Source organism: Sinohyriopsis cumingii, chromosome 6 (assembly GCF_028554795.1).
Source record: "Sinohyriopsis cumingii isolate HCF-2022 chromosome 6, ASM2855479v2, whole genome shotgun sequence".
Classification (NCBI taxonomy): domain Eukaryota; kingdom Metazoa; phylum Mollusca; class Bivalvia; order Unionida; family Unionidae; genus Sinohyriopsis; species Sinohyriopsis cumingii.
Genome location: NC_142966.1, coordinates 147443627 through 147469640, shown reverse-complemented (window position 1 = coordinate 147469640; position 26014 = coordinate 147443627). Strand labels below are relative to the sequence as shown.

The following is a 26014-nucleotide window of genomic DNA, read 5'->3' as shown; positions in this document are numbered from 1 at the left end:
TAAATCTTAAGTGCAAAATATTTTTTGAAATAGTTTTTATTACAAGAGCAATGCTGAAAATATTGGACCTCAGCAGACAACAATGGACTGTTTTGTTTTAATGCTACTACTAGTATTAAATCTGAATGAGTGAGACTGCATTGTGTCCTTTTCTGCATTATTGTACACATCCTCTAGTCATGTAAAGTTTACTTTTGGCATGAACCTTCAAAATACTAAATCTTAAATGTTCATCAATACAATAACATATCAACTATTTGCCTTCTGTCTAAAAGGTTGGTAGACTTACTGAGCAGAAATTAAAAATAAGACAAATAATGCTGACTTTGGACCTTGACCCATTTCCTGTTTGTAATACATGTGGTCAAAATGGTATAAAGTTTTATAACTCTAAAAAAACATCAGAATTACAAAGCTGACAAAAAATGGAAATTCTATGATCTGTGACCTTGCTCTCAAAAGTACAACCATGATTATGAAACCTTTTCATCCCTCAAAGAGATTATTAGTTATAAAACAAATGAAGTACTGTTAATGCTGACCTGATAATGAACTTAAAGACCCTATATTTAGTGTACAATGCATACTTGAGTAAACATACTTAAAATTACCAAGTTTCATCAATTTATTTCAAGTTGCATAAAAGTTGCCGAGAGGAAATGATATTAAAAGATACAAATGGACAAACATATGAACAAACAAATGGACAGAAACCAATACCATGTAACCTGCTTTTCATCAAAATAACAGGGAAAACAATTTCATTTGTTACATCTCAATATGTCTAATTATAGATTAACCCCCCCAAGTATGTAATATGAAAGGAGTTATCACAATGTATAAACATTATACCCTTTGGAGCATACATCTTCAAACCATTCAACCTGGTACACATACTGGACCAATAGACAGATGTGCCTTTAGCTGATTCTCTACAATTCTTAGGTTTCAAAATTATTTTTGTTTTTGTAATTTTTCTATCTAGTCATCCATTTATTATCCACACATTCCTTTCTGGAGCATCTCAATCTGTTTAAGGTATCTCTATGAAACTTTGGACTTTGAATTCTAGAACAGAAGGCCAGTAATGTGATGCTTTACACATTTCCTGGTTGTATCACACTTGGTCAATAAAGACTAGTGTTCCAGCTGTTTCTTTTGCTTTTCATGACTCTTCAGTTTAAATATTTGATACTTTTCTATCTATAAATCAAGACATTATCCACAAATTTATATACATTGCACAAGTCATATCAATCAAGGTATCTATATGAAAGTTGCTACACATATCACACTAGTTATCCAGGTGTAACTTTTGCTATTTACAGTTCTCAAGTTTCAATATTTTTATATCTGTATCTGTTCATCCATCAATTATCCAGCTTCATTTCCAGAGCACAATTCTAAAACTGTTAAAGTTATCTCTATGACCTTTGGTAAACATATTGGACTGCAATCCAGAACTACTAAACCTAATCTTTAATCTGTGTGTGTGTGTGTGTGTTCCTCGAGATGACTGTGCATGTACTTCAAATGACATCAGATTCCTGATCAAACATTTATTCTAATACACTTTTGATTTTTTTTCCACATGTTCACACCATGGATGATGCAATTTGTTAACAAAAATAATTCAAAATATAATAAAGTTTTAGCCATTCAGAAAGATAAATAGTTTTTAACAGTAACCAAGTGATAGAATAAATTTGTCAGAAATTAAGACATTATTTCTCAAAAGTGCATACCACAATCCTTAAATATAAGCTGTTAAAAGAAATTGAATTATTATAAAAAGGACACAGATTGATTCATCTCTTGTCAAAATATATCAGTAACAAATAGTCCATCACAAGACACAAGTAAATTTTCAAATCTAAAAGTGAGAGAGGAATAACAGTTGAAACTCAGTTTGGAGGTATGGGTTTAGATAGACTGGCCACCTGATGGTTATAATATTAGATGCCTCACTGGCTAATCTGATGTTTGGATGGGGTCCAGTCTATGACTTGACAAGTATGATTTAAGACCCTTGTGCAGTGATTAAAAATGGATTTCTAAAATACTTCTGGGAGTTTGGAGATATAGTGATCAATGTACTGTATTCAAATTGTAGATGCAAAAATATTGAAACTGAAGCCATCATTTGCTTATTATAAGACTAATTTCTATTATACCTCTAAAGCTCAAATTCAGCATTAATATTTTAGCTTTTAGACAAAATGATCTGCTGTTATGTCCATAAGAAACAACAAAGCTAGTACAGATCCTGGAATTTATTTTCTTAGAAACTTTTATAATATTTTTACATCTCATCCATACAAAACAATGGGATAAAAAAAAAACATTAGTACATATGTAGGTACTATGTTGTTCATAAAAACTACGAAAATTTATTTTTTTAAAATTAAATACAAGGATCTATATTTATCTATACTATTTAGATTAGAAAATGAATTTCATTTTTTTAATATTTTTAAACCATTTTGATTGCATGAAAATTTAAACTTCTGTATGTGAACTTTACACACATGTGTGACAAAAACCCTTCTTTTACATACACTTTAAATGTATGTATAGAGCTTACCTGATATATGAACCCTCCGACTTTAACATGTACATCTCAAGGAACAGACACATACAACAGTTTTTGTATGTGAATTGCTTATTGTATACCATATGATACAAATGCATATCATACTATGCTATACTTTGCGCAACAATTCATATGATTTACAGACATGTAGGGAAATGTGCACATCTTTACACTAAATATGCCATGTTGCTGCATATTGGCCACCCAGTGGTGACAAAAATGCCCAAATAAACTTGTACATAAATTAAGGTGACTTTTCAATGGACACCTAAAAATATACACAAGTATTAGCCCAGTGAAATATTGTTTCTGGAAAACTGAACATTGATATATATCATTTGACAGATGAATAAATAGTCAGTTGGTTCCATTACCTCCATGAGACAAAGTCCATGGCTCCTTCCCCCTCAAACCTACATAGAATATTCCTGTGTAAACCAGTCCTCCATACAATCCTAGTCTGGTATGGAATGATGGACGTACATTTCTACATGCCTTCAATTCTTTCCATATCCAGCTCTGTCGTATTTTATCTTCATAGATTTCTGGGTTAAGTCCTGTCAAAGAAGAGATAAGGATCCAATAAAATTACTAAGACAAAATAAGTTCTTACCATTTGTGAGCACACTTACAATGTTTTTTGATTTTGGGATTTACAGTTAGCATCATAACCATTTACCATGCAAAGGATGATGCCCGTCAAGGAAAAGAAAATATTCCAGAAATCTCTCAACCAACAACTCAAGATTACCCTAAAGATGTTATTATGAAAGCTAAACCAAGTGAGGCAAAATGTGACAATTGCCAACACTGGACACATCTTTTATTTCGTTGTGAAACATCAATTGTGAGGTAACATAGCTAATTTCTTTGGCACATTGCATGTAAATTTTCATTGAAAGTTAAATAATATGTTGGGTTTTGTTAAAATTTATACTGTTTTATTCATGGATTTCAACTCAAATTACATTTGTGTGTTCCATTTAATAATTGGATTCTTTCATTTTTGTGGAAATATTTAGCCAGTGCAAGCATGGACATTCCTTCTTATAGGTAAGTTCCAATTTATGTTTATTATAATATGTACATGCTACCATACCAAAGTTTGACCAATACCATGATAATATAGAGTTGATCACCCCATGATACATTAATCTGGGTCGGCCACCATATGCGGTTTTATTTACACTAACGAGCTTCAATTGACAAAGAATTTTTATTAGAATCGATAGAGGGAAAGATGTGGAAACTTTACAAATTGTAACCACGCAGCAAGATCATAACAGTTTTAATATGTACTGATAGAAAAAATTAAGTACCGCAATAATACAGCATTCCAGGCTACTGGAAGTGAGTATTGATTGAAAATACTGTAATTTCAGTCACATTTTAAACATACTGTTGCATATGTCATTCACATGATTACTGTTAGACTATTTTATACAAAGGCATGAGTTTTGAATTCTAGAGCATGCTAGCATAGACCATAGATATATGGTTTTTTTTAGAGCCTTTACAAACTGCTGGAATCAATAAGATCAGGTACAATGTGACCAGAGTGTAATCAACATAGAGATCACCTCTGCAAAGTTTTTAGATGTATCTAGTAGCCACTGTAAACATTAATTATTGTGAAGAAAATAAATTATTCAGACTAATGTGATCTTGACAACAAAATTTTGGCTCCTTTTCTAAAGAATTTAATCTTGCTTCAATTTATTTTCCTTAACATTTGAAATGTTGATCTTTTGAAAATTTAACATTTCAACCTATAACTGGCATTATATAGCCAGCTTTGTGCTAACATACCATTAAATAAACTGAAAAACCAACCGACCTACCTAAATGCCAAGTATGACAGGGTATAAAGTCATAAAACAATAAAAAAAAGCATTCTTTTCTATAATGTCAAAGTCACTATTATTATGAACAAAGTTCTTTAAATCTGCTTTAGAAGCTATTATCATTGTCCATCTCTAGAAACCAGATTTTACTGGGTGAATGTCTCAGGCTTGAAAGTAAAGTTCATGGATCAGTACTTATTTTGATTACCCAGAACAGATAAGGCCTCACATTAAAAGCATGCAGCATGCTGTCCACCCATCTAATTCCTTAATACTTGATGACTCAAATATAAAAACTAAATACAAGCAAAGCCAAAAATTAGAGGACAAAATATCTTCTTCTGAAGCTTTAGCTGCCCTAAAAAAACATGAAAAAAAATTGTAAGTGCCCAGGTTCTGATGGATTTTCTGCTGAATTGTTTGTCTTTTTAGAATGATTTAGGATATGCTCAAGTTTGGTCAATTAACTATGGTTATGAAATATATAATTTCTCAGGAATTCAGAAGGAAGGCATTGTTACTTGTATTCCTATATATAAAAATTATTTAAAGAATTTGAGATCAATATTTCTCCTTTATATTACCAATAAAGTGGCCTCAGCATGTATTGCTAAAATATATTACCATACTTAAAGGTCACCGGCCACCTATATTCTACAACGAGTGATATTATTATAGTTATAAAGAAAACGCGTTCGTTATGTATGCACACCATAAAAATGTTTAATTAGACTTAAAACTCCGCTTTATAAAATGAAAAAAGTATTCGGCAATCTCCATAAACAATCGGTAGTTTCCACGTGCCAAAACCGGATATGACGTACATTTATCCCTTCTATTCAATCTAGCCATTCAAGTGCTTAATTTCCCCACATAAATGTCTATGTGATATAGCGTACAATCGTGCTTTTGTATGGCAAATATGGTGCACTGTGTTGCATATGGATGTAACCAAAAGAGTGATGATGGGAAAAAGCGTTTTTTTTTTCTTTCCGAAAAACCATGTTTACCAGAAAAAAAGTGTATTTAATCTGTGGAATTGAATAGGGGAGGGATGGGAAAGTTGTATCATTTATGCCGGATTATAGGGATTTGCCCCAAACACAATTTCGGCCCAACTCGAAATACAATTCGGCCAAACTTATCATTGGAGACCACCTGTCTTGACAGACCATATTTTTGGGCATACAGGGTGGTCTTTCAAGACAGGTTCTACTGTGTATATATATATATATATATATATATATATATATATATATATATATATATATATATATATATATATATATATATATATAATCATGGTGTCTTCTTTCTTCAGGCTACACCACTCCAGTGGTTAGAGCATTCACCTCTGATGTGGAAGGTCATGGATTCAAACCCTGGCTGAGTCATACAAAAGACCTATAAAAATGGTACTAACAGCTGCATCATAATGTGGTCAGCAATACGAGGTTAGTGTTATGACTGGTCGGCCTGGTGTCAGGATAATGTGACTGGGTGGGACATCATGCTACATGTCTGCAGCATGATGCCCCAGTGCTAGACATCACTATAAACTGCCACACTGCAGACATCGTAGCGATATGACTGAAAAAGTGTTAAAGCTATGTTAAAAATCCAAATCACACACATTCTTCAGGCTCTTTTCCTCTTGTACTTTTTCCCCATTTCAATAGTTTAAAATTTTGCTGATTGAAACCTTTATACAAAAGACAAGACATATGTAGAAAAATAGAATTGTAAGGTAGTCCATGGAATGGCTACCCAACCCATGGCTACCTATGTACGAGGAATATTAAAACAAAAAAATTAAAAAATTCACCTACCCAATAAAATGTGAAATATAGGTCACATGGACTTTTTGTATGGAGTAGCACAGACAGATATGTACATCATCTAGTTTAATGATTCAACCAAAGTTAAACATGAATTATGGATCATAGTGCCCTACTTTTAAAAGTGTGCAGTACTTAACAAGATTCATCCTCTCACAAAGTTTCATGAATCCAGGTATAACAGTATTATACAAGTTTTAACAACCCTATGCAGTCACGAGCTAAATACAAATACTTAACACAAGTCAGCAAAATGTGAATTATAGGTCACAGTGATATCTGTTGTTGTATGTCTGTGTTACAGAGATGCATATAATAATCAAGTTTCAGGATTCTTGCACGAAAAGAACTTGGGAAATAAACTTGAAACTTTAATTTTGACCAAAGTCAGTGAAGTGTGAAAGATAGGTCACAGTGACATACTTCTGTGAAGATGTAGTACTCATCAAGATGCATTCCTACACCAGAAACAATACATATACAAGCTGCAAAAATCTATTTGGTTATACATGAAACCTAAGCCAGTAAAATCGTAAAAGCAGGTCACCATGACCTTCTTTTGCTGTCAGGGTGTGATACTAATAGATATGCATAGAATCATCTAGTTTGACAATTATAGCATCAAGAGAACTGGAGAAATAAACTTAAAACACAACATTTAAACAAAGTCAGTGAAGCATGAAATAAGGATCAAAATGACCTGTTTATGTGATGAGGGTATAGTACTCATTAATATGCATCTCCTTGATCTAGGTATAAACACACACACACACACACACACACACAAACTATTTGGCCAGGAGCCAACACAAAAACTTAACCTAAGCTATACCTCCACCTCTGCTTGTACCCCCCCCCCCCCCAATTTAAAAGATGAAAAGCACAAATGATATAAAAGATGCACAGAATTTAGTCAGTCCATTTATTGATTTATAATTTCAAACCTGATTATGTCAAGGTGGTACCCTAACACCATTATTGTCTGCGCGTTTCATTCCAAATAGAAGTTTTCAGTGTAAAAGATGACCTTCATTTACTTGTCATTTCCAGTTCCTGGACATGTCCATTTTAAGCAAAAGGGTGTATGCACGACTACACATGTATGTATGGAGAATCAAGCAAAGGAAAAGAATGACAATTATAAATTTGCCTTTCATGTGGATTTAACAAGCAATGTAATTTCTATGTTCATGTGTGCAAAGGATATAACTCTAAACTCTCAACATTATGGTAATTTATGGAATTATCCTGCAGTTACCAAATAGGATGAACTATGTGACAATGTTGTCTGAGGAAATCAACTTGCCCATAGTGTACACAACATGGGGCTGAGTTTGTATGGAAAGTCTGTTAAGCACAAAAGGAACAGAGAATGCCAGTGCTAGGGCCACCCAGTGAAAATGAGGGTAAGAAATATTAAGCAAATATATACCTTTAGTTTTTGATGATTTTTCACTTGTTATCGTCTCAAATACAGACTCGGCTGCCAACATCCCACTCTTCATGGCATTGTGAGTCCCCTTTATTTTGGGAACATTAAGAAATCCTGGACTGCAGCCAATTAAGCAACCTCCTGGAAAGGTCAGCTTGGGTATAGACTACAAGGGAACCAGAGAAAAATGTTCATAATGAAATCAAAAACAGCACTCTCACAATAAGGTAATTAATTATAACAAGGTTGCTGTATAAGGTAATCATTATCATGCCTGCCTTTATGAAAAAGTTCTAAGTATTGACTGACTCTGTCCCAAATGAAATGGGATGTAACTTGTATCTCTTCTCAAAGTTTTTTCAGAGATAACTCTAATTCCCAGGCAAACAGATGAGTAAAATACACTATAAATGGCACATATTGGCATAAAAGACAACTTCCATTTCCATCCAGCAAATAAACTTCACCCTCGATTCCAATGATAAAAACTGCCTCATGTTTGAATTAGACATATTGACACCTTCAAATTACATTGTCAACGTGACTGGTTTACAAGTACAAGCAAGATAAGAAATATTTGCACACTGATTCACATGATATTCCTCAATCTAAACAATGCCTTCCTTGCAAAACAAAATTACATTTGCACAGACTGAGAGGTCACTGACTGCTTAAAGTGGAGAGAAACCAACATCTGGAAGGAAACATTTGGCCACTGGCCATGGAAAGCAAGTGATCATCATATACAGGACATTTATATAGGAAATCTGAATGGACATTGTAAACAGGGCTGGTACATAAGGCTGCAACTATTTTCTACCATCTAGGTCGGTCTTGAGCAATGACTTGTGCCTCACCCCAGGAAAGTACCATCTCTTAAAGTTCAGTCATCACTGTCCTTTGCCAGGTTATCTTTGGCCGTCCACATTTGTGCTTACCAGCTGTTGTCCATCTGAGGGCTACCTTGGGTATCCATTCTTGGGGCATCCTTATTATGTGCCCGAGCTAATTGATCCTGCACATCTTGATCTCCAAAGAAATGCTGTTACATCCCATCTTTTCAATTATGTAAATGTGACTGTCAGGACAAGTTTATGTGTATTTTTAAAAATTCACTAAATTTTCAAGAACTTAAAATCACAAATCTAATTAAACGAGAAAAAGTGTACACTGGAAATTGAAGTGTTTTAGGATGATAAAAGTATTGAAATAACATCAGATTTTGGTAACATAAAGCATGAGCATCTGATTTATGTTAGGTCATAAATAGCTAAGGGTTTCCCAAGGTCTTGTGCACATTTCATTGACATTATCATTTTCTTTCAATGGGCCGTGTTAAGTATATCTATTTTATGTATATCATTTTCATAATAATGATTTTAGTAAGGGTCATTTAATTAACGATATTTTTAATGCTGATATTCTAACATTACTTTTAGAGAAGGGTCATATATAGTGCATAATATGTTTTCATAAAATTTTCACAAATCTTTTAAATTTTCAAGTAAACATGTGATCCAACAAGGATATTGGAACTGGTAAAAAGTCATATTGACCTAGTTCCTGAATGGCTAGAACAGAAAATAGCTGATTTTGTTGACTGCAATCAATACTTTGAAATATATGATTCATCAAAAGCTTTGTATTCCATTCTAGCTATTAAAGCCCAACAAGTCTAAATCATTGCCAGAAATTTATCTCCACCTGCTGTGACCCATATCATAATAATGTTGGCAAGCAGCTGATAGGAATAACTTCTAATATCAAAATTCCTTCATTACAAACATTTTTTTCTCACAACAGAATGTACTGCAAAATAATGAAACATTTGTTCATATTATCTTATCTCTAAAATTCTGAAAGATAATCCATATTTTCCTTGAAGAACATTTAAACCAATTTTGATACAACTCCAAAATATGGTGATCAATGCCCCAAAATATGTAAATAAGTTTCATCAATTAGACTGGTTCAGGAATTTAATTACAGAATACCATTATCTGTAATGCTATTATGGGTATGAAGATTGACCAGCCATATATGATTATCAAAGGAAAATCTGCCACTGAATAAAAATAAGATGACATATTCTTGTAAAACTTCAATATCAGATATGCTTACTACTTTATCACAAATAAATGTCAACCCAGTTTATCTAAAGTTGAAAAGTGAAAACAAAAATAATAGCCCTACATACAATGTTTCAACACTTCATATCACACAAGGCCATCCACTTAAGTGACCATATGAATTGTCTACAACAAGTCTAAGGGTATATAACACACTGAGTAATCATGAGTTGTGGAGTGTCGGCTGGTTTTAGTGCTGTCTATTGACAACACCTTCAGTTGATTCCTGTGATAACATGGTAAATCAAAGCAGTTTCAGGGTCTGACTTTTGTCTATTCAATCACCTGTTTTTTATTATGATTAAAACATTCCTGAGTTTACATTCCATCCTTTCTTATTTCAGACAGAACTTTTCTGAAAATATAGTGTCCAGGAAATTAAAAGGCCCCAATATTTAGGTCAATAATGGTATTTATAATACTACTCCATGAAACAACATTTTTCATTTATATATTTTTATGCTACATATTGTTTCCATGGTAATATAAAAAATACTGAATGTGGAAATTCTAAGTATGCAATTTAAGGCACCTCTATGCATCCAGCTTGACATTTTGTACCATGTTTTGTTGAAATATCCTGACTGGTCAGAGATATTCTCTGGAAACAAAAACATTTGCAGACTAACACACATATGGATGGACATTAGTGATAGCCATATTTCCTCATATTGCATGTACCTGATGGTAAATAAAAGAGGAATAAATCAACTACATCCTCCACCCCACCAAAATGTCTGCAAAGAAACACAATGATCTTATGATTTCATATATAGGAAGTTTGTATTTAATGCAAAAGTATACAGGAAAGTGATATGTATCAGTTTTGCCCCAGATACAAAATGTGTGAATGGATGGATGATGAACAGCAAACCAGACTAAAATGTTAAGAATGTTACAAGTGACAAATTGTGAATAACACAAGGCACATCTATGTCAGAAATATAATATTTATACCACATTTCATAGATATATCAAAGTTTTGGAGTTTGTTCCAGACCAGTGTTTATACAATGGATCAATGAGAAGAAGCTAATTTGCTTTTCTTTTAGTAATATTAGTCATATTGAATGGCAGATTGGCAAAAGATGAAATTTTGTAAATGTTGCTTGTCCAATTCATGACACAATTTTGAAGTTTAAGCCTTTGTTAATATGTCATTTATATTTGATGTCACATATTTGATGACACATCAGTTCCATTTGTAAAACCTTGACATATTGCTTGATGTCAAGATACTCTCTGCTGTAAAAGAACATTCCCACCAATTTATATCAAAATGAAATAAAAAACTGTTTAGCTGCCTGATCAAAAATGACCAATCAGTTTTTGGGAAGTATGACAGATGCAGGGCCAATCAATAACAGAGGCCACTGAGTTACTATTATGGAAAACACGATGGAGTTGATGGAGAATGCAATCATGTCAAGTGTCTTGTGCTCCAGAAACCTGAATGTCAACTTTATGGACATTAGTGTTACAACAGTGCCTGACACTGTAGACAATAAAACACCATCTTCTCTGTAGAGTGTGTGTATGTGTGATTTGTACTTTAAACATAGCTTTAAAACTTTTTCAATCATATCGCTATGATGTCTGCAACGTGACAGTTTATAGTATTGTCTAGCACTGGGGCATCAAGCTGCAGACACATACCATCATGTCCAACCCAGTCACATTATCCTGACACCAGGCCGACCAACCCAAACACTAATCTCTTGATGCTGAGCACCAAGCAAGGCAGCTGCGAGTACCATTTTTATAAGTCTTTGGTACGACTCAGCCGGGATTTGAACCTGCGACCTTCTGCATCCGAGGTGGATGCTCTATCACTTAGGCCACTGGAGCAGTCACTCTTCTCTATAGAGAGAAATTTGTTTCTGAAACTATCAATAGATTGTCATATGAATCATATAGTGGTTTACCTGGAGGCCCCCTTCATTAAGGGCCCTGGCACCATAGCCTATCCTTTTGCCACCCCTAAACACTGGTTCCACACTAGGGTGATGCTTGAACCTCTGAAATTCTTTGAAGGGATTCAAGAAAGGATTTGGGTAATCCAACCCCACCTGAAAGAAAACACAGGCATGAAATCATGCTAAGTTACATACCAAATACAATTATGCATAATGAGTGACCAACTGCAAACAGTATATATTAAAATCTACTATTGCATAATGCCCTCATGGATATAGATCTACACTGTTAGACATGATTTTACGCAGCCAGCAAAGACCCTGACATTCCAGCACATAAAGCAACATTATATCTGTGCCTGTTCGCAGATTGTGCATATTATACAGTGTGTTAATACTGCATGTATGGAGTTAACAATGAAATACCTGATAACCATGACAGAAAAAGAGTAAAGCACATGGCACATATATGTCTGTCCCATGTTTAACAGTCCACATCACAGATGGCTGAAAGTTACAAAGTAACCTTGAACATTGATCTTTTGACCTCAAAATCACATGTTCTTCCTTACCCTAAGTGCAAGCCATCCATAAAATATGGGCCAGGTCTGTTATGCATAACTAATGTTATTTTCCATAAAGTTTCTTATTTCAATCAGTGACCTTGACCTTTTAACCCCCAAACCAACAACCTTCTTTCTTACCCACAGTACAAATCATCCACCAAGTTTGTTGAGGTTTCAGATGACTGATTATGTGGAAACCATATTCCTTCTTTCAGTAACAGCAACCTTAACCTTTGAACTTTTGACTACCAAATGAGCAGGGGTCTTCCTTATACCAAGTACAAGCAGTCCACAAAGGCAGGTAACCATTCAAGAACTCAAGTTATTGTGCAGACACCATTTTTCTTCTCTTTGTCACAGTGATCTTGACCTATAAATTTTTTAACATGAATTGAAAAGGTTCATTACCCAATATGTAAGTGATCGAAAAAGTTTGGTACCTGTACATTGTGGAGAAGTTTAGCTTTTGTGCAAAAAGCATTTTCCTTCTTTCAGTCACAGTGACCTTTACCTTTGACCTTTTGAGCCCAAAATTAACAAGGTTCATCTTTACCTGCAGTGCAAACTATCAACTAGCACTTTACAGTAGTCTACGCAATAGTGGCTAAATGGTGCCTATTAAATGTAAATATTCATAAAAAGTGTAAAAATGAATTGCCCAAAAACTCAAGAAAGATAACCCTTCAAAATAAATGTAAACATTAAGTACAACAAAATATAATATTAATCATTACAATTACAAAAGTCTGTAAAATGTATATCAAAATAACCAATAGAGGTAACACATTAAAATCCTTAAAAAATATGATCAGGACTTGTTATACAAACCACACTCCCTAAAAAACTACAAGATTTTCTTGGGTGGTACATCATTATACAGTTTCTTCATGCAGTTGACATCAAAATACTTCTGTCTCACAGGAAGGAAGTCAACATACCTGACACGATTATGTTCCACTGTCAGTGGTCACTAGCATAGCATGGTCACTAGCATAGCATGGTTTCTGGTCAAGGTTCACCATTCATAGGTACATGAGTCAGGTATGTGTGTCTGATACATAATTGGCACAATACCACTTTATCCCTGCAATTCATTGTATATAAGTAACGTCACTCACCAATCATGAGTTTGATGTTTTAAGTTTGTTTGTGGAGTGGTCATTCAATATATTCTGCAAAGTACTAAAAGCATACTGATTTAAACAATATTAGAAGTCAGTATATGGAATCTTCCTTTGGGAAATGGTCAAGCTTTGGCTGCTTCATCTGCCCTATCAGTATCACTTATATAAAAGTGACTAGGTAGCCAAAAGTACAGAATACTTTGCCCAGACTGTATGAAGAAATCATGTCTCAGTAAAATCTGGGATATCAACAAGTTGTCAGACTTAAAATTCTGAAAGGCTTTCAATGATGAAAGTGAATACAAAAAGATGATGAAATTTTATTTTTTGAGAGGTTTCAACATAGATTAAAACTATATGCATGGCTGTATTTTCTGCAATAAAAACTGAAGCTTTATCCTGTAATTGGCCAAAGACTTTGCTACAAGCTTTTGAACAATCTATATGCAGGGACCAATGGATATGATAGGCTATTGGATTTGTAGATGACTATCTGAAACCACAAAGGTCAAATATTATTTTAGGAGGTTTTGTTAACCTCAGTGGTGATGTGAGAATACAAAATTCTGCAATATTTCCAACAATGACTTTTGCTGTTTCTAACTGATGACGAATTAGTATGTGAAAAGATGGAATGAAGTTTGGTTTCTGAACAAATAAGGTTTTGTCATTGTTGTTACTGGTTTAATGTCATTTTGCAGCACATGATAGATTTTACATGGCAGCCAGTATAATGGGTTGAGGAAGAACCCAAGGAAGAACCACTGACCAATGGGAAGCTACTGGCTAACTTTCTAACATAAATATATTGGCTGAGCCCAAGACTAGAACCACATGAACAGAGGTGGTAACTCAGTGATCTGTACAGGCAAACACCCTAAACCACTTGGCCACCTTGGTCCCTACGAGGTTTAATATTTGGGCCTAACAACATATGCAGTGTTAGAGGAATTCAAAGATAGTTTTGTCAAAAACCTGAAAAGCCAGTTTTATTTGTCTGAGATAAAGTAATGGTTAATTTGCCTAAACATAGAGGCTTTTTGATGTGGAAGTTCTAAATGCACTAAGACTGAGTATGTGTGTGTGTGTGTGATTTGGATTTTTAACATAGCTTTAACAATTTTTCAGTCATATCACTATAATGTCTGCAGTGTGACAGTTTATAGTGATGTCTAGCACTGGGGCATCATGTCACAGACATGTAGCATGACGTCATACCCAATCACATTATCCTGACACCAGGCTGACCAGTCCTAACACTAACCTCTTAATGCTGAGCACCTAGTGAGGCAGCTGTGAGTACCATTTTTATAAGTCTTTGACATAACTTGGTCGGGGTTCAAACCCACAACCTCCCGCATCTGAGGTGGATGCTCTAACCACTCGGTCAGAATGTGTATCACATCAAGCATCAGATTGACAATCTGGTCCATACACAATCAAGCCATACTCAAGTTTCAATCTTACTAATGACCTTTATAACCAAAGCAAGACTTTCCAATCTGCTACCCAATCACTTTTTGCTATGACTTGTAACCAATCCTAATACAGTTGTCTCTGAGGTATATAATATGTGGAACAAAAGTCAGTATTTGGATTTTGTACGTAGCTTTAAGGCTTTAAGTTTTTCAGTCATATCGCTAAGACGTCTGCAGTGTGGCAGTTTATAGTGATATCTAGCACTGAAGCATCATGCCACAGACATGTAGCATGATGTCCCACCCAGTCACATTATTCTGACACCAGGCCAACAAGTCCTAACAATATCCTCTTAAGGCTGAGCACCTAGTGAAGCAGCTGCTAGTACCAATTTTAAAAGTCTTTGGTATGACTCAGCCATCAAACCTGCAACCGACCACATCCAAGGTGGACAGTCTAACCACTAGGCCACCGGAGTGGCTCAGTATCCAGTTGAATATACGCCCTGTCAAGCAGAAACCAAATTGGTAGCAGATGACTGGTTGGGTGGAACATAATATGCTTTATCTTAATGTGGGTGTTTACAAAATTTGAAAATAAGAAAGGCAAAAAATATAAAAAATGTAGATACATGTTGCCACATGGAAGCAGTTACTGTATTATTACAGTCTTAAAAATACACTATGCATTACATGTTAATATTTCCCTCATCAAGTTCGAAATATACTGCACAGAGTAAAGAAAATAAGGCGTGTGAGGCAACTAATTTTGTACTGCAACTGGTGCAGATCTCTTAGCAAGCATTCATCAGAAGTGAAAAAAGACCATCTCATATCTGCTTCAGGAAAAAAATCTGTAAACCAAAATAATTCTTGCAGAAAGGAAGTTTCACAAAGTGAACAAGTAAACTAACTTGCAAAGCCATAAGACTTTTAACAAGGAAACTGACTTGCAATAAGCCAAGATATTTTAAACAAGGAAACTGAATTGCCATCAGATTTTCATGATACTGTACTAAGATTTGTTGAAACAGTAAGGAAAAATAATCAGCTTTTTTGGTTTTAATTCCACACACTACAAGCAGATTTAGTTCAATCGTGCAAGGCAAAACATAGACGAGGGTAACTGATGTAGAAGTTTATTATCAGTCTCACCAATTATGTTCAAAGCAATTCTCTAACAAAGCTTGTATTGTTATTTATATTTAATTTATATTATGTGCTTATCTTTTGTCCATGACTCTGTGTGTGTGTGCGTGCGTGTGTGTGTGTGTGTGTGTGATTTGAACTTTTAGCATAGCTTTAACAATTTTTCAGTCATATCACTATGATGTCTGCAGTGTGGCAGTTTACAGTGATGTCTAGCTAGCTCTGGAGCATCATGGGATATGATGTCCCACCCAGTCACATTATCCTGACACCAGGCCAACCAGTCCTAACACTAACCTCCTAATGCTGAGTGCCTAGCAAGGGAGCTGTTAGTACCATTTCTATAAGTCTTTAGTATGACTTGGCCCGGGATTTGAACCCACAACTCCCCAAACCTGAGGCAGACACTCTAACCACTAAGTCACTGGAGCAGTCATTGTCCATTATTGTAAGTTGTACTTCAGACTATGGTCACTCGTAAACAGAAAGTTTACATAAAATTTGAGTTCAAGGCCAGTCTTATTTACAATTAGACTGTCTGTTTTATTGGATTGCTTTATATCCTATTTTGATACTGGTCAAGTGAAAATATGTATAAAAAGGAATTTGATGATGAACAAATAACTCATTCCTGTTTTAGATCGGTCTGTAGGAATCCATTTGTGATCAAAGTTTACACCTGTACTGTTGAAATCAAATATTATTAGAGAGAAATTCTTTATTTAAAATATTCATTAGAATTATTAAAGTGCTCATTGACTTTTGGATTAAAAATTACTGTGTATTTTGTGAACTCATTCACAGATATTCTGGATTGAATCATTGTGTTATATCAGAACATTCAAGACTACTGGAAATCATTCAGAACATTCTATATTTTTTGACTTGTGACAGGACATTGTGGATTATTTGGAATTTAATTCACAACACTGTAAGTGTCTCCAAAATTTTTTTGTATGTACTTGTACTGTTGGTTTCACTTTCTCTTTGTTACATATTTTAATACCTAGAGTCATAACAGCATCTAATTTCTGAAACATTCAAACCAAATACAGGTGTAACCTACCAAAGTACAATGCATACTTGTTCCGAGAGTAAAAAAACCCAAATGTTTGGAAATCTGGTAAAAGTCTCTTGGACATCACACAATGTGATAAATATGAAAACTGTTCCAAACACAGGGACATGTCTTTGTTTGTGTGTTATTGTCTATCAGGTAGACATGTTTTCCATTTATGTCTCAAAAATGAATGTATATAAAGCAAGAAAGTATTTACCACAACTCCAACAGATACCAAAGGACCCTCATCCAAATGATACAGAAAAGACCCGCCATAAGTTTGCATGTCCTGAAAAGAAAGATCAAAGAAATCATCAAAAATAAATTGTGAATTTATAAGTTTTTACCTTGAATTTCAGGTTGTTGCATACATTCAGAATGGACTAAAATGTTAAATTCTTTTCAATGTCAAATAGGTCATAGGAATTTAAAATCTAAATCTCAATGGTTTGGGTATTTAGTGCAAAAGAAATAAAAAGAAACAGAACAAAATAAATTTAACTGTAGATAGAAATAGGGATGAACTTTTCAAGGGTCTCAAGGGAGATTAGTTGTATTTAACTAACAGAGTTACCCTCTTTATATAAAGTCATTTTTATTATTATCATTATTATTATTATTATTATTATTCAGAACAGGACAGTTACAAATTCTCAGATTTTAGTGTTCACATGTGATAATGTACACATTTTTTTATAAAGATAATACAATCTTTTACAACTTACAAATGGCCATCCGACAGTATGTTCCACTAGACCAGGCTGATGCTTACTTGGGTCAACTTCCCATAATTCCTTGAGACCTATCCCATAACTCTGTGGCTCACAGTTCTTCCTTAAATCAAACCTCTTGAAAAGCTGTTTGGATAGATGTCCATGACAACCTTCTCCAAAGATTGTTATTTTGGCATGAAGCTCCATCCCTCTTTCAAATGTTTCCTGGATTGACAAGAACACAATCATTAATTGTCTTGACAACCATGAAGACATGAATTTGACTGCAGATGTTATCTAAAAACATCCAAGTCTTGCAAAATTCAAAATAAGAAAATTGCTATAATGGCATCACAATCTACACAGGTAATTTATTTATACATACAAACATACCTACCAAAGTTTATTTGACTACATCATGTGCTTTGTGCTAAATTGTGCTACCAAGGATTTTGTTTAAGTCACAAAATTTTCACAAGTGTACATATTTGTCGCAATAAAACAGAACTTTAATAAACGTATGTCACCCACCTTTGGCGAGCCATCTTTGTTAATTCCAACATCATTTGTGGCTATTCCCTTCACGCTGCCATCTTCATGGAATAAAACCTGAGGAAAAATGAATTAATAATATCTAAAGCATAAGACCATGTTACACTTTTAAAATATGGTCATCATTTACATTTACTTTACAGCTGTTTAGAAAAATCACACAAAATTATTTTTTTGATAAAACAAAAAAGGTGTAAGCTATCGATTGCCAAGAACAAAATTCTATACTGAATCTTGTATGATACAATAATCTCTTCAAAGTAAATAATCTCTTGTGGATGGCTACAATAAAAGGGAAAAAATATAATGTACTGATATTTAGTTGCTTTCATCAAAAAGAATGTAATAATAGATTACTGCTAGTCAGCAAGTTGTTGAAAGCACAAAGTTTTGGGGAATTTAGTGAGAAAACCAAATTTCTGAAAATATTTTTTGAGTAAACACAGTGATGCAAGATGGTATACATTTAGAAGATGATCATTAATTTTGTAACACAAATTCACCAATATTAGCATTTGAATTTTTTTTTAACTGGATGATGCTGGTATAATGTAGTTTACATTTTTCACATGTGATTATTTGCATCTAACAATCTTGAAAAGGCCTACATTTGAATTTTTCATGGATATCATTGTGAAGCTTATTTTATCAATCCACTTTCCCAGAACACACAAATAAACAGAACTAAAATTCAATTTACACAGACATACAGTCAGATCTGTCTTGAGAAACTATCATGAGTAAAAAAAAAACTTCTCTCAATCCACATGGTTTCTTGAGCTGTTCCCGACTTGATGGTACAAGGAGGAGCAGTCAAAGAGTACATTTCATTAACATATTACTGTATGGAGTAAGTGAGAATGTTCAAAGGTGTCCTTGACCATCTAATACAGGACAGTGCAGTGTCCCTATGAAGGCACTTGAAATGGGATAAACCAGAGCTGATCAAATCCCATAGCCCAACGTCATGGACTACTCATTTACCAAGTCAGACAAGTCAAATTTTCAAAGTCCTTGGTTCGGGACAAGTACTTTTTTCCCATTTTAAAAAAGTTGTATAAGTTCATATTTTCACGCACCATTCATGCCCTCTTGGCTGACTGAATGCTTGATTCCATCCATTTAAAGGTATATGTCTACATCATGAATCACACCTACTGGTTGTCACTGATAACTGGTTCTTACGCGCACATTCTATTACAGCTTGACTGCATTTTTGGGCTAAGTGTCTAAATCAAAATCATGTCAGTATGATTAATCAGCAGTATTTTAAGCAGCTTTGTTGTACTGTGTTTACTCAAACCAGATCCTCATGAACAACTCACTCTGATTTTAATCCACCAAGAAATTGTACTTAAAATTAATTAAAGGAACTTTACTGACATTAGTGTTGGTTTCTTTTATGAACTGAGTAAATGACAGTAATGATTCTTTAAGTTTTAATTGATTATACAGAGGATCAACATCCATGTGCGATTATTGCAAAACAATTACACTAATTAATGAGCTGTCTCTGTTTGTATTTAAGCAACAATATGTATGATATGATCACTTTAAAAGTAGTTGTCAAGTAAACTGATATTTACTCTGTGGATAAAGTGATTTTACTCAATTATTTTCATAACAACAGTACTAAGGAAGATTGTGAAAGTGGAAGGATAAGCTATAAGAATGCTATTGAGTATGCAGTAACTATTTATCCAAGAGACATAAACCTGAATCTGTGGCAACAAAACATGAAATATGACATAACCAAATGACAGAAATTTTCATCTGCATTGTGTTGATTGTTATCCCTGATATGAATTTATGGACTTGGAAGGAAAGATGTTTTGAAGCTATTGCAAACAATATCCCAAAATGGCAGGGGTTGGAAATTCAACCAGCAAATTTCTCAGTGTCTACAGGCACTTTCCTCATGAGAGAGCAGCTCTGATGAAACATAGGAGGGAAGACTTGCAGGTTCATCTCAATCATCTAGAAGTTACATGTATTATCAGAAAGGAAGACCACCTGCCGTTTGTCAGCAGTATTTAGAGTTCAACGTAAAGATGATGTCAAAGAACTCACAGGATCCACCTGAAGAAATTCTTGAAAAACTCTTAGTGAACAATCCACCTTTTCACAGATCGTTATGCAAACTATTAGATATCATGTTTGTTATAAGCCTGTCCACTGATGAGTGTGAATAAGGATTTAGTTCAATGAAGTTAATCAAGATTTCATTAATTTATGAAGTCAAGAGACTTTACATGTTCTAATGAATATCTGAGCAAATGGACCTGAGCTTGAATACTTCAACCCAGACATTGTTATATATGGACATGTTTTCAAATCCAGCATCCAAAACCTATATACCTGTTACAGTTAAATTGGTAGTATCCACCAATATTTATGAAAAATGTAAATTTTTAAAATAAATAAATTAGGTTGTACATTATTTTGTTTGTTATTTTTCTGGAATAAAGCATATACATCTCATCAAATCTTGGCAAGTGATTACAGTTTAGGACAAGTTAAAAGAAAGGTGGGACATTTGAAATTTTCTGAAACTGATAAGTGAGTGAAAACAAAATTTGATCTGCCCTTGATAAATCCACATTCAAGGACAAAACTGCTCTGACAGTGCTGGTGAGGTTCCTTTCTTTTCTGGCATAGAACAATTCCAAAAGCATAGATTCCATAAATATCTAAATACAAAATGCACACTGTGGAAAGAAAGCAATTCAATTTTATATCAATGAAATGTTACATTTGTTTTGAAAAATCAAGTAAAATGTGTGAACTGAAGAAGAACAAAAAAATACCCACCCACCCCGACCCTTCCTCCAATTAAATTCTCAAAGAAGTCTCATTAGATGTAATTACATTATATATACAGAAAGAAAACTGATCAATATTAAAGTCATGGTCATCATGTAGGCTTGCCAGGATTTTCTGAAGTCTCATCATGAGAGCAAATGAGGCAATAACTGCTTCTTTTAGAAATCAAAGTTTTTAGTAAATTATGTTTCTCAGATAATTGTAACCATATCAGATTCATGTAAGTAAAATTAAACTCTGCTACCTCTTGAATTCACCAATCCCATATATATAAAAAGTTCATCTTTCCCACATACAAAACACAAAGGGAAGATACTCTTCCAAATTACCTTGCATTTCCACTACCAGGTAACTAACTCTACACCAGATGTTAACCAATTTCAGCATGAGCAAAATATCAATGAGAAAGCTCACATTGCATGGAGATGTCAGAATGCACATTATGATTATTATAATAGGTAATAAAAGAGAAAATATTGAGAATCTAACCTCTACCTTGAGTGTCCTTCAAGGGAAATATGGCTGGATTCCCTGTATGAAGGACCCTCCTTTTGAGATGGCAGTACAACTGATGGTCACATAATTTGACATCCATACACAGGTAATGATATATTAATGACATTTTCTTATTAATAATAATCTGGGTGAATCTAGTGACAGTGCTAAATCCATGTCTGTGTGGGAGGGTTTTACTATTAAATGAGTTGTCTGGGTTGCTGCCATTTAACACAACTGATTCAAATCTCATATCTGTGATGCTATATCTTGAAGATACAAACTCAAGAAGGCTGACAGTGCATGCAAGCCAACAGCATTTATAATTTCTCAGAGTGCAGAATTGCTTTTGAATGCAAGGCTCAAAGAAATCACTAGAATCTTGTGAGCTGAAATACTGACAAGATGTACTGGGTATCTGGTTTTGTGAGACATCAGAATACACCTAGCATATGACACACTTTAATCAAGAAAAAAAAGGCTTCATGGAGTTATATCCTCCTGCCCAGCCTTCAACAGACGAGATGCTGTCAATATATCAATCATGAAAGAGCAGATGACTGGTTGTCCACAGATGGTAGAAGGTTTTAAGCTATAAATCTTGCTAATTGCATTAGGATCTTGGAACCATCCAAACTGAGCTAGAGATAATTCAGGTCAGTTGAAAGGGCATGGAACTTGCTCACCCACCATGCTGAGGCTAAGGCTACCAGAAAACATGCTTACTAAGATGGCAGCTGTAATGTAATTCTGGCTAAAGGCTCAAGCTTATCTGAGTTGAAGCATGTCAAAACTGCTGAACAATTCCACTTCAGAGGCAATGTAAGCAATCTGGTCCTATGAAGGTCAACAAGACTGATAGGTCCTTGTCATGGCCAACTGTAATTGAGAAAATGGGGCCTAACCGGAATTTTGTTGGAAGGCAGACAGAAGGAACAAATTCAGGTTGATAGGGATATGGAAGTATGCATCAAGTAGATCAACACTGATCACAAACTCACTCTTTTGATTGAAAATCTTATCAACCACATCACTTCCATCTTGAATTCTGGCACACTTATGTAGTTTTTGAGAACTGAGTTCTTAGTTTGCTGCTGGCTTCTGACACCAAATAGAAACCTTGAAGAAAACCCAGAGTTCAGTTTGCAAGTTCTATCTACTACACACATGGACAGTAAATTATTGATCTAGCATAGTACAATTTCCACCTTCATGGGACTGGCTGGGGTCTCTGTCATGGAAAAGAAACACAGGTGGGTGGGTGGATAAATTATATCTAAGGCCTCTCAAATACAACTTGGATCACCCATTCATTTTGTTGAAAAAGATTAATCCATGGTTGCCCAAAGTATACAAGAGTGATCACTGGAGGTAGACTTTCAGTGGGTCTGGATGAAAGTTTTTGATGGAGGCATGGGAAAGGAGAAACTCGCTTTCCTTCACCTCTTTTCAGTAAGCATGTAGAGGGGTCAGTTGCATTCTAGAATTAGGTTGTGCTTGAGACTGCTGCTGTTAAGCAGGATTCAGCCATCTTCTCTTTTCTGGCAGAGTATGATGTGGCAAACAAGAAACCAAGGCAGGTGGTAAGGAGAGTTGATGGGGCAGCTCCTGTGATTGCCTGCTTCCACACAGCCTCTATACAAGCACCAAACAGCAATGACAAATCAAAGAGCAATGATCATTGTGGAAAAAAAGTGATGCAGCTTCACTGATGACATGCAAAGAAAGGAGTCTCAATGCACTAAAGATTGCAAATTTATAAGGTGGTTGGCAACAGAGTGATACATTGCCAAATTATTGATTTTGGCAATGAGATCCAAAGACCCCTATCTATGCTCACTACAGTTTTCTGGCCAAGTAAAATATTATTAATGATGTAAAGTCAAGCACTGATTATGTGGCTGCCATTATCCGCACCAACTTGGAAGTCACATCAAAGATGTGGTGATCAACCTTAATGAATTTTTGGGTTGACATGATTACTGCCAAAATGCTCAGAACATCTGCATTCATTTTCAGTGACTGAAAAGAAAGAAGGAGGGGTGTTCAGCCCATCTTCAATCTCTACAGAGATCAAGATCCAGCAAATTTCACTGGCTGCAACTTGAAACCAAACTCAACTGTATTGCTGCATTGGAATGAGGCAACATATCGAGGTTTTCTACATATTTAATGTGGTGATTATCATCATGAGCATCATTGAGCATCATTTTCATCTTGGCGTATAGCATACCCTATGTTGTGGAATTAATGCCATAATCACTGGGCACAACACTGTAATTTTCATTTGGACCACCAGCTGTACTAATTATTGAACAAATGATGAGGTATGTGTCACCGAAACATACAACTTAATGGACAGCTCAAAAGCACAACAGACAGACTGGTTATACCAGTCACCATATGATTCAGCATAAAATGGAACATTCAACTGCAGCATGGCCTATACAGAAATGAAATTTACTCCTCTGTATGCATAGCAGAGTAGATGGCTGGGCTGGCTGGTAGGCAACTGGAATGGCAGCAGGTGGCAACCACAGCTGATAAAACATGTCTGTATTGGAAGGATCTGACAAATGTTGAGATAAAAACTCAAAAGAAGCTGAAAACAAAACAAGACTAGTCATCTACAACTCAAGCAATACATGGGATAGGTGCATCATCTAATGCCACCCAACTCTTTGTCTCGATCTATCTGGATATGAAGTCATGACTCTAAGACTCTTATGAGCAGGACAGCCATTTGACTTATCCGCCACTAAATTAGCCACAGATGCTTTTAGATGGAGACTCATGATATTGCTGTCCATCAACTTCAAATGCCGCAAGATAACGTTAATGCATTTTTAAAAGTTGAGGCATGTGTCATGATTGTCTTCATGGACTTTAATTTCTTGCACTCAGCCACACTATATCTGAATTGACAGTAGAAGACAAATGATAGGAAATAACAACGTTAAAGTGTCAGCAAAATCAATAACTACGCTCATTATAAATACAACTGAAAAATTTGACTAGTCTTTGCAATAACAATTTATGTTCCACAATTATCAATGATACCTTGTGCACCTTGTGACAAAAAAGTCCCCATACAGCCCAAAAAACATCTAGAAATATCAACTAAGGTTAACAAAACTTCAGTTAACAATACTGTGCCACAGTTGTTCATTGATGGGTACAATTAATGATGATCTTGATGGATATCAATTTGGTGTGATTGTTGATTGTTCCACAGCAAAAGCTTAAACTGGTAAACACCCAGTATATGGGTAGCCATCTAGTGGAAAGTGGAGATAACTGATGTTGATTAATTAATGTTACTGTGTTCTTCACTATTTGCAAGTTTATTCAATATATAGACCTTTCTATACCCCTCAATGTTATTGGTCATTCTCCACCATCATTCAGATGAACAGAAAGGAAAAATCTTGAGGGAATATTGTTACAGTCAGGTGCTAGCAGATCATGTAAAGAGCATCTTTCATTGCTTATCTGCAGATATTCTTCAAAAAGCCTTATCTATCCAATGTTTAATGTTTGGCATCCATATTTTCAAGCAATGAAAAAATGTTGCATGAAATTCTTCGTCCAATATCATAAATCTGCTTTCTATCACCATTCCATGTCTTTTTCTCCCCTCCTGAATTTCATTTATGTCCTAATCATCAAGAATAAGTTATAAAGATCTTGTTTCATACTTTGGTGAGTTATGGCAAATTACTAGTTCATGTTTATGAGAACTGTGTAAAGTTCCATCATCAAAAAATGTACTGGCTACATGGAATAGGAACCCAATAGGTGGTAAACATGTACAACCTTTCCTCTCCTACCATTCTGGTTTCAGATGTTTCCTAACTTGTAGTCCATATTCATTTTGATTTATCTCTGTTGCTGTTGTTTTTAGTTTTGTGGAAGTTATTCATTTCTTCTCTGTTGTTTTTTTTGTGTGGAAGTTATTCATTTCTTCTCTGTTGTTTTTTTTTGTATGGAAGTTATTCATTTCTCTCCACAAAAATATTTTTATAAATTTGTTAATGTAGCAGTAGTTACTTGATTTTAAAACAATTCAAAGTTGCTTCCCTAGAAAAGTAGTTCCTAGTGTGATGACAGCATGACTTAGACAACTGGGCTGCAACAACCAGAATGGGATAAGAAAAGTAAGGTTAGCTAATCAGACTGAGAAAGGTGTTTCACAGTGTTTGCTTCTTGCACGAGACTCACCTCACTTGCAGCATACCCTGGGTACATCTCAACTCCCAATTCTTCAGCTTGCTGGCCCAACCAGCGCACAAAGTGTCCTAGTCTGACTAGATAATTACCATGATTGTTCATTGGCATACCTTGAAATAATAAAAAGTCCAT

The 26014-nt window shown here is 34.8% G+C and overlaps 1 protein-coding gene across 1 annotated transcript in view; it reads right to left on the bottom strand.

The window, feature by feature from the left end:
• The window catches only part of LOC149798223 (electron transfer flavoprotein-ubiquinone oxidoreductase, mitochondrial-like), a 44574-nt gene that overhangs the window by 5371 nt on the left and 13189 nt on the right, over nt 1-26014 (bottom strand). Inside the window, exons 6-12 of the mRNA XM_089963329.1 lie at nt 25874-25992; nt 18314-18391; nt 17795-18007; nt 17287-17358; nt 11762-11905; nt 7708-7873; nt 2968-3150 (exon numbers count right to left, since the gene is read on the bottom strand). Coding sequence (XP_089819455.1) covers nt 2968-3150; nt 7708-7873; nt 11762-11905; nt 17287-17358; nt 17795-18007; nt 18314-18391; nt 25874-25992 — 975 coding nt within the window. The remainder of the gene's footprint in view (nt 1-2967; nt 3151-7707; nt 7874-11761; nt 11906-17286; nt 17359-17794; nt 18008-18313; nt 18392-25873; nt 25993-26014) is intronic.